The following is a 17,885-nucleotide window of genomic DNA, read 5'->3' as shown; positions in this document are numbered from 1 at the left end:
CTTCTAGCTCTGCTGGTGACAATGGAGGCTTTTAGTGATGAAATGACTCGCCAAGGTTCCCCGCAGCCTAGAGCCAAAACCGGGGCTCAAATACCTTCGGCACAGTTCCAAGCCATCAGTACAATCTGATCACCACCAACTCTCCGGCAGCCTCCCAAGTCAGGAAGGGCAGGAAGGGGCAAAGCTCTAAATATCCTTAGCATGGCCCGTTTTCTCGCCTCCATTTTTAAAAAATTGTGGGAACATACCCATAATGTGAGAACTGCCGTTCGCCCCGCCATTAACCGCATTCTCAGTGCTGTGCAGCCAGTTGCTGGCGCCCATTTCCAAAATGTTTCCAGCATCCCAGCAGCACCCCTGTCCGCGTCATGCACCAGCTTCCCCTCCTCACCCCCCAGCCCCTGGCGACCACCACTCTCGTTTCCATCTCTCGACTGGACTGCTCTGGGCCCCTCAGAGAAGGGGGATCGTACGCCACCTGTCCTTCTGTGGCCCGCCGCTTGCGCTGAACACCATGTTTTCAAGTTCACATGTTGTCACCTATGCCAGACTATCCTTCCTCTTTAAGGCTGATGCTGGACCCCACCTTGGCGGTCTACTCCTCTGTGGTAGGACTCCTGGCCGCTTCCACCTTCTGGCTACTGCGAAGAGCACTGCTATGGACAGACATGCGCAAGCTTTCATCCGCACACCCGTTTTCAAGTCTGGGGGTACAGAGCCAGAGGTGGACTCCTGGGGCATATGGTCATGCTGTTCAGCTTTAGCCTGGCCTGTTTTCAACTGCTTTCCTGGTGTGGTTTGATCGGCTGACTGTTTCTAACTTGGACTTCCGCTGGTCCCAGCCTCGCTCGGACCCAGCGGGGATCGTGCCCTTGGTTAGGAGAGGCCACAGGCCCCCATGGAAGACTCGGGGCTGTTTTCAGGATTGGACGGATGTTCCGCGCTGCTTGGTTCTGCCTGCCATATAGGAGTTACCTGAATCTTGGGACAGTGTCTCATTTTGTCCTCTTGTGGAATGGTGTTTGTGACGACAACAGCTTCAAAGGCGGCATTATTTATTCGGGAAATAGCTGGTCCCGAGAAGATCCCGTGTGTCAGGATAGCATAAACTTTGGTGGCTCCAGCCGAGAGCAGCCTGTAAAACAGAAGAAGGGGAAAGAAAAAAAAAAAAGGACAAATACCCTTGAAACATTCTCCCCTTAGTGTGATTTAAAAAAGCAAAAAGTGTGTTCCACAGAGAAAGTGAGAAAACCAATTTCTCTTGCATTTATTAACCTAAAAAGAATCTTTTGAGGTATGCAGTGGCAAAACTCTTTCTGTCAACCTTGGCCTCGGGCCCCCGTAATTCTTTCCTGAGCAGCATCCCTGGCCTCTCCCTCCCACTCCCCCTCACTGGGGACAACCAAAACACGTTTCCAGGTGCTGTCAAATGTCTCTAGGGGACCAAAACGGCCCGTGGGTGAGAAGCACAGGGTTAAACTAAGAAAGCCAGACTATCATCATTTTGAGCTACAGTCAGTACAGAACAACTAGTGACACAGCTTGCATGGTTTTTGTTTCATACTATGTTGGAAACCCAGTGGGCACAATCTGCCCCCCGCACATCTCAAGTCAGGCCGGCCCCTTGGCAGGTGCTCCGCGGCCGCGCCCGGCGGGGTGCGGCTCCCACTCCCCACAGCCCCGCTCTCAATCCTTCAATCCTCCTGGAGCCAGGGGCTAAGGAGGCTCGAGGGGAGGCCAAACGGAAGGAAGAAGAGGCCAGAAGGAGCCCGCAAGATGGCCTCTCTGCTTCTGTGCTGTTTTAGGGGAAGCACCTTCTCTGACCCTTAATATTTAAATACACAGAAAGCTCGTCCTTGAAAATGGAAACCAGGCCATAAAGGTCTGTGGGTTTTTTTCCTCCTGAGAAAAAAGAAATGGGCCTAGACGGTCCTTTGGTCTGAAACACCTTCTGCAAGCAGCCAGTGATAATTTGGGAACACCGGCCCGATTTTTAAAAGCTGCCATTTCTCCTTTCCTAATGAGATGCCCTCACGCTTGCCCACAGCATCCCTCATACTTGTCCGCGGCGTGACAGATGGTGCCACATGTGTCAGCCATGTCGTCCACGAGGATGGCCACGCGGTCCTTCACGTCGCCCACCAGAACCATCCGGTCCACTTCGTTCGCTTTCTTCCTCTCTTTGTGGATCAAGGCAAACTCCACATTCAGCCTGTCTGCGATTGAGGTGACCCTGTTTGAAGACACGGAGAGACGTGTCAAATCTTGTCCTTATGAAGAAAAGTGCTTGTCGTTCAGTGCTGTGTTCCGGGAAGGCAGTTAACCGACCACACTCAAGACAGCGAGGTCTTTGGGCCTCACTTGGAAAGCCAGGCCTGGCCTGGGATGCGCAGTAAGCAAGCCACGGGGAGAGGCATGTATTGACGTGGCCTTGCGTTCGTGGCAGCCGGTGACGACTGCCGGGCGCCTGGCTAAAACTGGCTAAAACCGCGGACTGAGAAATCCGTACGCCACCTGTTAGTGTTCGTGCGACTCTTTAAAAAAAATCAGAGACACGTGCTGAATCACCATACTATCCATCCGAAACTAATGTGACCCCGCATGTCAGCCAGCTGAAATTTAAATAAAAATGTAAAAAAGAAGCATAAGGAAACAGCTGTATGTTTAACAGCATGAAAAGACAGTGTATATGAAAAACCAGTAAGGAAAAAAGATCACTAAGAGACAATTTAAATCAAGTTATTTAGAAACTGCGACTCGCTCAGTTTGTGGCGTAGCCAGTGGGGACAAAAGTCCCGGCTCACAAATCCACATAACACGACAGCGAAGGAGAACAGGCTTCCCTGCACCAGAGGCCTTGGGACTAGTAAACCGTGAGTTTCTCTGCTCATCTGCGGCAAACGCTCCAAAGGTGCCCACTCAGGAAGGGCTGGGCTGGCAACAGAGGGAGAAGGAGGCAGGCCAGACGTCTCCGTGCGCCCGTGGCATGTGGCCACAAGCTCTTCTCCTCTACCTGCGCGAGACTCAATATATGTTCTTACCAAATGATGCTGACCCAGGGTATCACTCTGGATCTTACCCAGAAAAACCTAGAACAAAATATACAGTTTCCTTGCCATTTCTTCTCAACATGTGTTTCCACTGTTTTCAGAAGAAAACAACAGAAGTTCAATCTGAATCCGTTTCACCAAGTTCCCAGCCTGGTTCCGTGTTTACACCAAGGGTGAGCTCCCTTCTAAGGGTTTACTTGCCCTTCAGCAGTCAGCCCCACTGAGCTTCGGAGACTACCCAAGAGTGCCCTCTTGTGGCAATCCTTTTACCTGCAGCGAGTCAAGCTTCAAAGCATTTAACTAAGGCAGCGGGTTCCAACGGGTCTGATACCCATCTGCTTTGGTGAGATGACTTCCATTGCGTGGAGCAAAGATACCACTGACCACGTCCACTGTATGTATCACGGGGCATCTGTGCAGCGGTTCTGTCGGTTGGGGACCAGCTTACCCCAGAAGAGGAAGAAGCTAATGACATGTAGCAGAAACTTTGTGGAAAATGAAAGAAGGTGGGAGTAAAATCCACAAGAGCCGCTCCTAAAACGCTTGGCTTTGCTGGCAGAGGGAGCGGGGTGGCTGAGTGGGACAGCCTTGAAGGGGATCTGCAGAAAAACAGCATCTCAGCGCTGGCCACTAACTCTGGTTAGTTGATTCTGCACTTTTATTTTTTTTTAATTATTTTTTAAAGATTTTATTTATTTATTTGACAGAGATCACACGTAGGTAGAACAACAGGCAGAGAGAAAGGGGGAAGCAGGCTCCCTGCTGAGCAGAGAGCCCGATGCGGGGCTCGATCCCAGGACCCTGAGATCATGACTTGAGCCGAAGGCAGAGGCTTAACCCACTGAGCCACCCAGGCGCCCCTGATTCTGCACTTTTAAAATCAAGGCTTGGGGTGCCTGGGTGGCTCAGTTGGTTAAAGCATCTGACTCTGGGTTTTTGCTCAGGTCACCATCTCAGGGTCCTGCTCGTGGGGAGTCAGCTTAGGATTCTCTTTTTTCCATCTTCCTCTGTCCCTCCCCTCCCCCACCCCTGCCAAATAAATCAATCTTAAAAAAAAAAAAAAAACCCACACGCCAGGGTTGGCAAGTAGATGGGGGAATTTGGTATATAAGATGGTGTTTCAAATCAAAAGGGAAAAGATAGATTATTTAATAAATAGCTTTGGAACAACTAGATGGCTAGGGGTAGAAAAGGCTGGATTCTTCTTCACTCTTTAATCCAAAACAACTATCAGATGGAAGAAAAATTGGAACATTAAAGAGGAAAAAGGCAATTTGTCTTGAAATAGATAAAATCATGGAAGAAAAATTGAGAGACAGGTGAACCTTTCCTAAACCCAGAACACGAAGAAATAAATGACAACAGAAGAAATGTTCCAAAAGTCCTGTAGAAAATAAAAATACACAAAGAAACAAAGAACTTTGGGAAGTATCCGCACTATACCCGCACGGAACAAAGGCACAGCCTCCTGTCTTCCAAGAACTTCTAACGATCCACAGCACCTGGGTGGCTCAGTCGGTTAAGCATCTGCCTTTGGGTCAGGTCATGATCTCAGGGTTCTGGGATCGAGCCCCATGTCGGGCTCCCTGCTCAGCGGGGAGTCTGCTTCTCCCTCTCCCTACTGCTCCCCCTGCTTGTGCTGTCGAATAAATAGAATCACTAAAAAAAAAAAAAAGCAAATAAACCCCTAATGATCCAAAGGAAAAGGCCTCTAGCCAACATGACAAATGATCCTCATGGAAAAGACATGCCAGACCTTGTCCGTAGCAACCAGAATGAACAGGAAAAGAAACCACATGCCATCTCTATCTGGTTCATAAAGTAGAAAAGGTCCGCCCAACTGCTATGGCAGCAGGCCTGGGGAGAAAGTCACAGGCATTCGTGCTTGGGAAGGTCAACGTGTCTACCTTTTCCAAAAGACCCAATTTTGTTCCTGTTCATGCAAACCAAAATGGCTCTTGCCCTAGGACTGGGCAACTGCCCTTCTAGAACTAGCTCATGTGTGCAAACGTCCTCCAGACACAGGCCAGTGGGGCAGGACCGTGCTTAGGAGTACACACCACGGGACCTCCGGGCGAGGAACGAGGGGACTCGGTCAAGGGGTCCGGATGTATGCGCACCGTGGAATTATCGCTCAGCCGTAAAGAGCAAGGAAGTGGATTTACTGCATTAGCTGTGGAATCACGGCCAAGACAGAACGAGGATGGTTCTTAAAAAGCACAGGGAAGAGGTGTGTGCGGCAGATTACCACTTGTGTCAACTGAAAAGGGGGATGTGTCTGAACAACAGAATTCTGATGCTGGGAAGAACGGAGGTGTCTAAAGAGGGAGATGGGGAACATGACCCAATTTGAAGTTCTGCGAACAGGACGCGTAGGCTGAGACTATATAATAAAAAACAGGGTCGGGATAGAAAAAGAAAAGGCAACAAGAGTCTGTGGCATCTATTATTCTTTTGGCTTATTAGCTTCCGGAATAGTTTTTCCTGGTTAAAAACGAGGGACCGGGACGCCTGGGTGGCTCAGTTGGTTGAGCAACGGCCTTTGGCTCGGGTCCTGATCCTGGAGTGTCAGGATCGAGTCCCACATCAGGCTCCCTGCTCGGCAGGGTGTCGGCTTCTCCTGCTGACCTCTCTCCTTCATGCTCTGTCTCTCTCAAATAAATAAATAAACTATTTTTAAAAAAATTTTAAAAAAATAAAAATAAAACGAGGGACCGCGTATTGCACGAGCCGTGCACACGTGATGTCTGCAGAGGCGGAAGGAGGCAGCGGCGGCCGGGGGATGGGGGAGCGCCTGGCTAGCGGGCACGGGTCTGCTCTGCGGTGCGGACAACGTCCGCGAACTGGGGGGGCGGCGGCAGGCACAGCTCCGGGACGGCGCCGACCTCCGCGGAGCTGCAGAACAGCAGGGGCGGATGCGAATCGTGTCTCACGAGCACCGCCACTAACAACAAGCTCCGTCTCGGGCTCACCTACCTCTGACCTGCTCGTCCGCCTCCGGCCTCCGATCGGGCCACTGCAGTCACCGTGTCCAAATGTAGAGTCCACCGCGTGACTTACTAAAGTGTCCAAGTAAAGGGCAAGCATTTCCAACAGACGGACAGACAGATGACACTCTGCACACTTTGACCTGGAGGTCCCGGGTGAGGGTTTTGCCGCTGCCCGGCTTGGGTCTTCGCCTCCCAACTTTGTGCTACTGCCTTTGATGCAGTTGTGTCTCCTTCCTGGCAACAGCCACTTCCTGCCGCTGTCCAGGGGGGCCGGGCCCCACCTCTTCATCCCCAGCAAGCCCTCCAGAGGGCCGCTTAGTGCTCAGCTCTCGTGGGGGCTCTTCTAAGAATCAGGACCTCCGCTTCCCTGCGTGGGCTCAGTGACGGCTTTCTGGGCTACTCCTGAGCTTTTAAGTTCGATTCTAAGCCCCTCAGCCAGGCTACAGGCAGACAGGGGAGCCAAAAAGGCAGCTGCATTTTAAAGACATCCTGAAGCCCGACGGTCACTGGATACTCTCACGGCCCATTTATCAGCTTCTCTGCGTCTGTGCTCGACTGACAGCCAGAGGTCTCTTGTCCCTCTCCCTTCCTGACGGAGACCCCTACACCTGGGCACTAAAGCGCCATGCCACCCAGTCTTCCTTTCCCAGATGGTCGCTGCCCAGGTCTACAAGATCACGCAGAGTCCGCAAGCGTCCGGCCCGTATGGAAGCCACCTTCTACCGTCCTCGTCCTGCATTCTGAACTCTCGGTACTGACCGCTCCTTCACTCCCCAAGTCCGCAAAGCCCGCTAGATTGGCAGCTCGGCATGGCTTCCTGGTGCTAGTCCGGGTGTCCGCAGTCTGATGCTTCTGGTACCATGTCAGTTTCTGTCCAAGTCAGTCATCTGAGAGTCGGTGACTGTTCTAGAGACCTCTATGTGGGTGGTTAACACCAAAACGTCGGCCTCTTCCTGAATCTCATACCTGACCCAGGCCTCGGAAGAAGCAGGGTTTTCAGCTCTTCTTTATTTCTTGGCTCTGGATCTTATCCCCCCTTTTCTTGTGCTCTACGGACACAGATTTCTTTTTGAAAGCTCCGTTCTATTTTGGCTTTCCCTGTCAAGGGTTTGTAGTAGGAAGGACTGGCTTAGTGTGTTGCGTTGTTAATGAAAAGCCTTCTTTTCCAGTTAGGCTCATTGCTCTTATCGTCAGAAAAAAATGAACTTAAAGTAACACCTTGAGTAAAACACGTCCACTGAAAACAAACACATGCTTGTGTTTCTTGCACGAACGATGACATGCTAACCTCGAGAGCCGCTCTCTACTCTGCAGGGGAAGGCTGCAGTCCCCGTCCTCGTCCATTTACACAATAGAGCGTTAAGTAATTTAAAACATGCTGCTTTAGTTAACGCATTAAAAAAAAATAGAACAAAAAGAAAAACCACTGTGCATTTGGGCTACCTTTTGGCTCCCCCGGCGTCAGGTGAAACGATGATACAGTTCCTCCACTCGGCGATGTTCTCCCGGATCCACTGCAGGACCGCGGGCTCCGCGTACAAATTATCCACCGGGATGTCAAAGAATCCCTAAGGGGAGAAGTCAGGGTCACACTGCAGAGTTTTTTGGGTTTTTGTTTTTGTTTTTGTTTTTTTTTTACAAGATACCCTCTTTCATTATGTAAAATTCGAATTTTCTATTCAAAAGAAGCCTTTTCAACAGACTCCCTTTTCTGAATTTTAATAGAATTAAAGCGAAAGACAGGTTATGTTCCGGGCGCCTAGGTCAGTCCAATCCGTTATCTTTGCAGACATGTTCTAGTCTCTTAGGGTTACCTATATTCTAAGCACTAGGAGAATGGCTCTGCAGGGGAATGGGGGAAAGGGGTCTGCTGTGTCTTAAGCACCTTATTGAAAGCCAAATGCTTCTCCGCATTGTATCACCGAGTAGGTGTAGTATAACGGGGCCTGTTTTATACATGAAGGAACTAAGCTGGGAAGGAGGTCAAAAACGCATACCTGGCAACCCTGCCATGCTAAGTACCTTCGAGAAATGGAGATGGGAATGATAAAGTTTACTACCAAGAAGCCATTCCCTCCCCTCCACAACTATTCGGACGCACTGGTGGCAGACAGCGCAAACAGCTGTTAAACTCTGTTTCCAAGCCCAGGAAAGATGAACATCCAAGACAGCAACCACATACAAACTCACACGAGTCGTGTCCCCCACTTCAAAAACAATTTAAGTTAACGCAGTTAGGATTTAACCACTCCCATTAAGCCCCTGGTCACAAGGGCAAGAAAGAAAATGCTGGAACCTGGATCTGAGAGGCATGCAGGTCCATGGTGATGATGTGATCGGCCCCGGCGACCGAGAGCATGTTGGCCACTAGTTTCGCCGAAATTGGAGCACGACTCTAAAAAATAAAGACACGGATTTTATAACAGGAAAAGAGAAGGGAAGAGATAACATTAATAAAATTAACCTAAGTCATTTAAAACTTTAATACTTCAAATTATTATTAATAACAAGAAAATTACATTATTAACCAAAGATAGTCGTTCCATTTTACTCGCCCAACATTTACTATTTCCATATATTGTTGCAAGACAATGTGCTTGACGCTGGGTAGAAAGAACAAATATCCAAGAAGCAAACCAAAAACACACACGTAGCATCACCATCTGTGTTACGCAGAGTGATGAGGGTGAGGAACAAGAGGTCCCAGAGGAGAGGAGAGAGCATGGAGGGCACGGAGTGTAGAGAGACGGGTCAGGGCACGGAGCGTAGAGACGGGTCAGCAGAGGCCCCTTCAAAAACTGCTTTTAAGGTGTGGTCAGCAGAGGGGAGACCAGTGTTCCAGAAAGAGCAGCACGTGTGCCTTCACTGAGGCCAAGAGGTCACATCCGGGGACTGAAAGAAGCCCAGTGTGGCATTGGTCTGAGACTGGGGGTGGGGGGGAACGCTGGGAAGCGACGCAGAGGCCAGCCCCTCCTCAGGAAGAGCCCATGTGCCACAGCTAGAAGCGTGTGCCGTCACGGATTAAACAAAAACCAGACTGAAGAAAGAACACTGTACCAGGAATAAGAATTTGGTGTTTCAAGAAGGGATACAAGGTGATTTATTGACGCTGTCTCCTCTTTAACATTAACGTAACTTCTCTGTAGCTTTAGCTTCTACATCATAAACCCTGGACAATAATGGTCTAACTCAAAAAAAAAAAAAAAAATCAGAGACTACACAGACATAGATGAAACCTGGGAAAAGAGGTCAGCATTTTACTGTAAACAGTAATATTCTTATACACCAACCCAAAAATATATACATATAAGCTGAAAAGATTTCATTCAGACTCAGAATGTCATCAATTGCATCTCAAAAGTGAAACAAAAGACATTTCATTCACAGTAGTAAGAAATAACATGATCCCTATTAAATACACGCGTATATTCATGTAAAAACGTACACAGGAAGGAATTACACCATAATGTTAACGGATCATTTGTATCTTCTCTTAACACACCATACTTTATTAAAAAACAAACAAACGGACAGAAACCTACTGCTTTATAATCTACTGGGAACATTAGCAATGGGAACCCTCACTAGTGGGAGTCCGGGGGTTTCGGGAGGGGGAGTTTTCATGCCCTCCCAACTCCTCATCCACTGCACACCCAAGACGAAGAGACATCCCTGACCTTGCCCAGGGATACTACTCTGCCTTTCCAGCAGGAGGAACAAGTGCTTTCGTGGGCCCCAGGGAACAGCTCAGCCAACGAGAGGCCGTCACACTTTGAACTCCCAGGTTCCTCCAAGAGACTTTTAGTTCCTAAGCGCCCTTCCAACCTCCCACTTCTCTCCTTCAAAAGCCTGCCTCTCTCTCCCCGCTGTCCTCCACCTTGCCTACAGTCTTGCCACACCTTGTGTGTTTGCAATTCTTCCATTCCCAATCACTGTCGGTTGCTGGGAAAGTAAGCGGCAGAGTCTATTTCAAGATCTGCATGACTTGGTGATCAGCCGCGATCCGGAGAGGCCCCGGGGCTGGTGAGCTAACAGGGGTGGTCCCCCTGAGCTGCTGGGGCTCACTGCCTCATCTACGACCCCGGGGTTTTCAGGGGAAGCTTTCTCCTAGGATTTTGAGCTTCACGCCTTGTGTCTAAGCTCTCCGGGCTTTACTTGGGATCTGTGTAAGCCCTGGGTTTTGGGGTTTTCTGTTTTTGTCTGTACCTCTGACCGCACCTTTGACCTTCAGGACAATTCAGACTGTTCCTGATGGAACTGTGCAAGCTTCCGGTTTGCTTCCTGTCAGGAACGGGACTGTTCCTAATGAAACCGTAGCTGGGGTCCCAGGGGTCCCACATAAACCAGCTTTGGCTACCGGCTGCTGACAAGATCTGAAGGCGGAGAAAGGAGCGGTGGTGGAACAGGACAGAACTCATTTCCACCCGGAAGACAGCGGGACCGGTGTCTCCAAGATGGTCTCCAAAGTGCCAGATAAAGGTCTGGGTGTATATAAGGAAAATGTGGGAAAAGGCAGGTGGGCGGCGAGAGTCAGATCAGATCGATCCATCATTTGCCTTGGGGTCACCTGTGGGGGGACTCGCCTGCCAGGAACAGCCCACTGCTCCAGGGGGTAATTTCGGTTCCTCTCAGGGGCTGCCGAGCCCTCAGGGTCTTTGGCCTGCAGGAAGAGATAAGCTGGCAAGGGAAACTTAATTAGACAGACTCACGCCAGAATGGAGGCAGCGCCAGAATGGAGGCAGCGAGAAAGTCCTCCCGCAGAACCAGGCTGTTCCAGAAAAACCTCTAAGAAACAGGACCCAGTCATCAAAATGCTCTGAGGGCATGCCGCCGCCCCCCCCCCCACCCCTCCACTGGGACTCCAGCCAGTTTTATGTTTAAAAACTATGGTCCCTCCAAACGCACATTTATAAATAAATGGACTGGCTTAACCAGAAGTCATTTAGAACTTCAATGGCCATTATGGGGAACTGTCAATCTTTCCGAACTTAATTTTCTCCAAGTTAAACTGGACAACAACCACGGTTCTCAAACTGAATGGGATTTCTTCTATTTTAATTGGTATTTTGAAGCTTCGAAACACTGTCAGTAATCTGAAATTGCCTCTTTCCGAGATACACTTTATACACTAAATGAGGCAAAAGATTAAAAAGAAAAACCGGCTTCTGAGGCCTCTTCACCCGGCCCCCGGGTCCAAGGCAGCCACCTTGTGTTCAGGCCCCACCCCCTGGGCGCCATCTTCTTCCGGTGTCTCTGTTCCCTCTGGTCTCCTGTCCTTTCCTTCCAGTCCTTTTGCCAAACCTTCCCTTCCTCAGAAGCTCCTCCACTCTCTCCTCTCCTGAACCAGTTAAAAAGTGCCCCTTTAATGTTCAGTCTTCCGAGGATCTAAACAGACCCTTAAGTTTCTCACGTTATCTGAACTAAGGCTGAACTTCCAGCCATGGTTAAAGAGTTTCCTGAAATGACTGGGACCCCAGAGGTTTGCTGAGGAATTTAACATAGTTATTCCAACTTACCACCCTGGTTTCTCAGATTTTTATCAACTAGTGCACATGCTTGTTGGTGAGGGCCAGGCCAAACACCGGACGAAACTAGCCCAATGGGAAAATCCTGAGCAGGATTTAGAAACAGACCCCTACCTTTTGGCAAGATGCAAGAAAACTCACTGGAAATCTCCACTGAACAATTATAATGGCTTTTCGTAAGCCTGTTGATGGAACAAAATTCAGGCTTACACACAAAAATTTGATAAAATCTGTTTATGATTATTATAATCACCTCCCAACTGTCTTTAAAGAAAATTCTGGTCTTCGTTTGGATGATGAATCCGTCGAGGTAACATTTAACTCTATGCTTATTAATGACTACGCCAACTTCCCTTTTAGTGAGAAGGACCAGGATGGGATGAGAAACTACATCCACTTCAGCTATGAGTAACCTGGGAAACCAGCTTGCTCGCACCCTAGATAACGCAACTAAGGGAAAAATGGCTAAAATGTTTGATGTTTAGCTCCAGCAAATGAAGTCCCCTAAACAAAACCGGAAGAGTAGTTTCTGCTATTATTTCAAAGAACCAGGACACTGGGAAAAGACTGTTACAAATATAAGAGCTTCAGGAGTCTTACAACGTCCTAATTCCCAAGGACAGGGGTAGAGAGCAAGATGGAGTCACTCATGTCAAGCATTGACGCAAGCAGTTCAGGGCACTGCAACCACAAGATATCACCAAGCCCAGCATCAGCTGAAACCCCAGAAATCGTAACACGCAGAAGCAGAGGAGGTCTGCTAGTCACACCCCCTAGGAGTTATCAGAGTCTCCAGGGTCCTCAAGACGGGTGTCCTGGGCCCCTGCTTGACCTGAGTGACTCCATCTTGCTCTCTACAACGGGGCTACAGGAAACTACAGGGGCTTTTCCCAATCCTCCCTCTAAGCAGCCTGCAGAAATTACTATTCAGGTTGGGCTAAGTCTGTGTCTGCCCTTACTGACACCGCGGCTATACAGCAGGCCCCGCCTCGGAGTACTAAAATGGCTCATAGAGTGGGTGGCCTCTGATCGATCTTGACAGGCTCCTCTCTCTGAACCTGCTCCCATCTGTCCAGGCCCTTTAAGAGATGCACCTGCTTTCTTCCCTGGCTCCTCTGCGCCTATTCATCGACTGGGCCCAGATTTCTTAGAAAAATATGCTGGAAGCTGCTTTCTCGCAAAAGAGGAAAATAATTCTAGAATTTGACAGTAGTAACCAAGATAGCCAACTGGGGGAAATATATGACCCGTCGGCATCTTTTTTATGCGGTCTCTGATGGCACTTTGACTGACACCCCTTCCTGCCAGAAGCAAATGCTTCACTGTGACTGACCTATGTGGTGCATTTCATAGCACCCCGGTTGATAAGGACAACCAGTATTTTTACCCCTCAGAAAGAAAGGCAATGCACCTGGCTGGTGATGCCCCAGGGCTACATAGAGCCCTTCCTAACTTTTCCCAAACCTTAAAAGCGGATTGGGAGGACCCAGAGTTTTTGGCAGGTTCTACTTTGTCACGATACGCAGTCTGCTTCTGTCCCCCTTCTCAAGCCTCTTCACAGAAGACAGCACCCACCTGCTAAAACTTTTGGCCTTTAAAGGGACATCAAAGTCTCCAAAGAAAAACTGTCCTTTGTCCAAACTCCTGTTTGGTATTTAAAGTCTGTGATCTCAGAACACAGACCAGAATTGGATCTGGGCAGACTCCGAGGGAACCTCAATGTCCCAGAACCTAGAACCAAGAGGCTTTCTCGAACTGGCTGGCTCTTGTGGAAACTAGGATTCCAAACCTCTCTCTCCCCGCCCAGCCTCTATGCCCTTTACTCAAACCTGACAAACCCAGCCCTATTTATTGGGAAACAGGGGCATGACACAGGCTTTGGGGCTTGAAAGCAAAGCCTAACAAAAGCCCCTGCCCCCAGACTTCCTAATTACCAACCTGCCTTTTTCCTCTTCTCATACAAGAGCTTCGGGAATGCCCCCGAGCGCCCACCCACAAACATCAGGCCAAAGGGTGACCCCGCCAGCAACCAGTGGCTCCGCAGGCATCCGCCCTTCGCCTCAGAGCCACTTCTGCCACTGCCGCAGATGTAAGTCACATGGGTCCCACGAACCGTCCCCCTGCTCCACGCCACCAGGCACTTCACCCCAGGGACACCCTCCTAGTCCCTGTTCTTCCCAGAGTCACACTTTCTCACGGCGAGGGCCCTAACTCTGCCAGCCTCCCCCCTTGCGCTGACGAACCCGTCACACTGCCTCACGCTGGAGGCCGCCTTCCGACTGCCCACGACAATTCCCAGCAGACTCCTGTGACCCACGCAGACTTTCCACGGTTTACTGACGTTCTTACAGGACCAAACCGGCAACCAGCACGCTGGGCGTGCCCTGCCCACTCCCTCTGAAGTCACTGGGTCTTGTTCCCCTTTACCTTTAGCTACTTTTGCTACAACAAGGCTGGGTTATCCACTCTTACTCAAGCTTCTATTTTCGCCAAAGGCAAAACCACATACACCTACGGGGACAGTCCGTGTGCCTCTGGGGCAGCTCAAGACTCTGGAATGTTAAGGCAGCAACCAGGTCTCCATACTTGTAATGGGGATAAGATTAAAAACGGCTCCCGTGTCCGAATTTACTGGGTGCCGTGCTTTTGCCGGCAGCTCTGGCTCTGATAGTTCCCACATTCCAGACTCAAGGACATCGCCTTGCTGATACTTCCACCAAAAAAATGATCCTCTCAAGGAGAATGACAGCCAGAGCCCTGGTGTGTTCCAAAGGCAGGATGTTCTTTCAAAGAACAAATTAGAAAAATTGACCAGAGGTGCGCAACAATTAGCCCCAGAAAAAATACTGGAAATCTAGTAACTGTTGCTTTGATGAAGAAAGCGAGCTCGGGTTTAGACCAAATAACCATCCGGTCCTACCAGAAATTCCACTATTTGCACTACTTCCAGCTGTCCACGCATTAAACCATGGGTCTACTGACAGAATGAGAGCATTCATGAACCAATACTGACGGGAAATTTTACAAAGGTTGAGAAAACATCTACTTTGCCTGCTCCACTTGTCCAAAATACAATCCTGGGAAACCTCTCCACACCATATCTTAATCCGCCTGGCAAATTAAATTGCCCAACGGACCACTGGAGGTTTGGCAACTAGATTTCATGGATACAAGCATGTTTTCATCATGGTTTGTCATTTTTCTCACCGGACTGAAGCTTCCCCTGTAAATACGCCAGTGCCTCTTCTGTGGCTAAAATTCCAGCAGAAAAAATGATTTCCTTCCCGGGGAACCTTTCTTGAACTACACAGTGACTGGGGTCCCCGCTTTACTGGTCAGGTGCTTCTCCAAGTCTAGGCACTGTGGCTAGCTTCACATAAATGTTTTCCACATCGTCCTTAATCCTCAGGGCTGTTCGAATGCACTAAGGACACCGTTAAGACTTAAGTGGCAAAATGTGTACAGTCCAAATGCCTGGGCCAAAGGCATGGCCACGGGTCCTTCTAGATCGCAGACCTTCCTGCTTTTGGAACTCATGCACTCTCGTGCTTGGAGATAATCCCAGGACGACTGTGCATTTGGCCCTGCCTCTTAGGACCCACACCTGATGCAAAGAAAGCTCTTCAATATCATAAAGGTGTAGTTGCTTCTGTTAAAAAAAAAAATCACCATTCTCTGGTAGAGCCAAGTCTTCACTGTGTACTCCCAGCAGACAAGCAATCTTACATCATCACCCTTCACAACCTGGAGAATTTGTCTCTCAGAAAGGACACCTCCAAAAAGATCTTTCAGCCTCGCCGGAAAGGCCCCAATTGGGAATGGCTCACCGACCCGTGTCGCCCAACTCAAGAACAGATTCCTGGATCCACATGGTCCCTCTAAACCAAACACCACCTCCTGACCGGACCTGCTCACCCTCAGAGGATGTGAGAGTCAAGATCCCCGGGACTGAAACTCAGAACACCTGGAGAGACCGCTTTCCCCAGCTCTCCGGACCTGGCCTGTAGACCTTCTATCTCTTTGATGGCAAGAAAACACCCTTGATCTGCATTGCCCAATCTCTTGCCGAAAGGGGGAAACCTTTTCAATCAGGAACAGCCTCATTAGGACCCTGTGAGCGTTTCTGAAGGGCGACAAGGTTCTGAATTCACAAGTCTTTCTTTTATCTCAACTAGGAATGGGCCCTGGATTCTTATCCAAATTCATAGTTTCTGAATTGGCAACTCTACAGACTATTAGTGGTAACAAACATGTTTCTAAATAGCACTTTTGAGATAACGCTGTTTTAAAATGTGCTTGCCGAAAGGGTCTGCTTTAACTATTGCTTCACGTTTCTCCGTGTACCGTGTACCGTGGCTTCCCAGATGCGCTCGGTTACTCCGTGCACTGCGCTCTCGAGCTAGTTTGCGATTTTATCTCCCAGCCATTTCAGGAGGCAAACGTGACTCCGGTGACCTTCAGAGGGAGAAACTTTTCTTCCCTAAATCCAAGTAAGAACCAATAAATATTTTCAGACGTAGGGTTCTGGTTGAGAGCTAACATACGGTTGGTTCTGTCCTGTTGATTTGGACTGGCAACAGCTCCGCTGATGGAAAGCCACTATAATAGCTTCCAACTCCCACTTTCTTCCAATGGTCTTTCAGTTCCTAACCGCCCTCCCAACTTCCCCCTTTACTCCTCTCCTTCGTCCTTCAGACCTGCCGATGCTTTTTTTAAATTCTCAAATAAGCCTACCTTTTGCTAGTAAAATAACTGGCAGTTCTACTTTTCAGGTTAGTAACACATATGTAAAACACACACACACACACACACACACACATTTTTTCCAACCCACAAGGAATGAGAAGAAACACCCCTAAATATTAACGGTACCTGTTTCCAGAAAGTGAAATTGTGGGAAAATATTCTTTTTTTTTTTTTTTTTTACATTTTTCAACTTTTTCAACTAACCACAAACTAAAATTCACGTTTTTATCGTTTAACTCCCTGTTCTGTCCCACACTGCCTTTAGGATAAAAAAGACCCCGACTTTGGGACATCTGGGTGGCTTAGTCAGTGAAACATCTGCCTTTGGCTCAGGTCATGATCCAGGAGTCCTGGGATGGAGCCCCGCACTGGGCTCCCTGCTCAGCGGGGAGCCTGCTTCTCCCTCTACCCTTCACTCCACTTGTGCTCTCTCTCAAATAAATAACTAAATCTTAAAAAAAAAAAAAAAAAAGAACACCCCAACCAGCCTGGCTCCAAGGGTCTTCCCTGCCGTCTGCACTGGGCCCGCTCTCCCTCTTCCAGAGAACAATTCAAGCCTTGCCGTCTACACCCACATGTCGGTCTCGCTCCCATGCCTCTGCTGGGCCACACTGCATTTGACCCTCCCCATCTGGTTCAAATCTCCAAACGTTGTGACACTCTTGAGAACTCCCGAGAGAAATGGTCTGTCCGTTCTAAAGAGATGCTGCATAGGCTGATCACTTGGCCACTATGGCTGAGGACCGCCTCAGGCCATCTGCTGAAAGACCGACATTAGAAGACCTGAAGTGTACGGACGTCATAGTTCACAACTGGACCAGGTATCTCTCAAGGGCAAACGACTGGTTCAGAAGATTTTCACATCCTCTGGAGCACATGGCTCGGGACCCTACACATCACAGCTCTTCAGTAAATACTCAACAACAGATTCTCAATCCCATCGCATTTTCAAGGCTTAGTGATTTGCCTCGGTGACTGCGAGAATTATTCAGTCTAACACGATTTCAGAATAATTCAAAGGACAAACTGACCATGGAGACTTCTTTGTAATACAATCTGATTCTCAATGCACATCAAACTGGGGCTCTTCCTCTGATTTTATAACTGGCCAAAACATTCCTCTGTAGCATCCAGCATGTCCCACTTCTGAGATCCAAACCCCAGGTAATGTCTAAACTCATACTTTCTGAGATTTCCTTCTCCAGACCTTGTTTAAGAATTTGTGTTCTGTACCATGACTTTGGCTCAAGACCCAACCGACTCCTGCAGGAAAGAGGATCTTCAAATTAATGGACTTTACAGCCACAGGATAATAATTTATATGACATTTCCACAAAGGTGGCATCCAGGTACAGCGACCAAACGTAAAACGTTCAACTCCCCTTATGAAACACGGAAAAAGATCAAACATTTGGTGAGCCAGCCCAATCACGAAAAGACTCTCTGGATATTCTAGATCTTATTCAATGTATCGGGTGCCATCCTGCTAGAAATGTACATTGGATGAACTTTACAAATTTATAATATTGGAGAAACCAACGTCAGGACAAATGTTCTCAAGGTTTCCAGTTAAA

At 48.8% G+C, this 17,885-nt stretch overlaps 1 protein-coding gene across 1 annotated transcript in view; it reads right to left on the bottom strand.

Moving 5' to 3' along the window:
* Positions 1 to 17,885, bottom strand: part of PRPS2 (phosphoribosyl pyrophosphate synthetase 2) — a 34,221-nt gene that overhangs the window by 3,087 nt on the left and 13,249 nt on the right. Inside the window, exons 3-6 of the mRNA XM_045089290.1 lie at positions 8,337 to 8,435; positions 7,484 to 7,608; positions 2,060 to 2,233; positions 976 to 1,135 (exon numbers count right to left, since the gene is read on the bottom strand). Of these exons, the coding sequence (XP_044945225.1) occupies positions 976 to 1,135; positions 2,060 to 2,233; positions 7,484 to 7,608; positions 8,337 to 8,435 (558 nt within the window). The remainder of the gene's footprint in view (positions 1 to 975; positions 1,136 to 2,059; positions 2,234 to 7,483; positions 7,609 to 8,336; positions 8,436 to 17,885) is intronic.

Source organism: Mustela putorius, unplaced genomic scaffold (assembly GCF_011764305.1).
Source record: "Mustela putorius furo isolate JIRA1106 unplaced genomic scaffold, ASM1176430v1.1 tig00003836_pilon_pilon_pilon, whole genome shotgun sequence".
Taxonomy (NCBI): Eukaryota; Metazoa; Chordata; class Mammalia; order Carnivora; family Mustelidae; genus Mustela; species Mustela putorius.
This window is presented reverse-complemented; position numbering and strand designations above follow the sequence as displayed.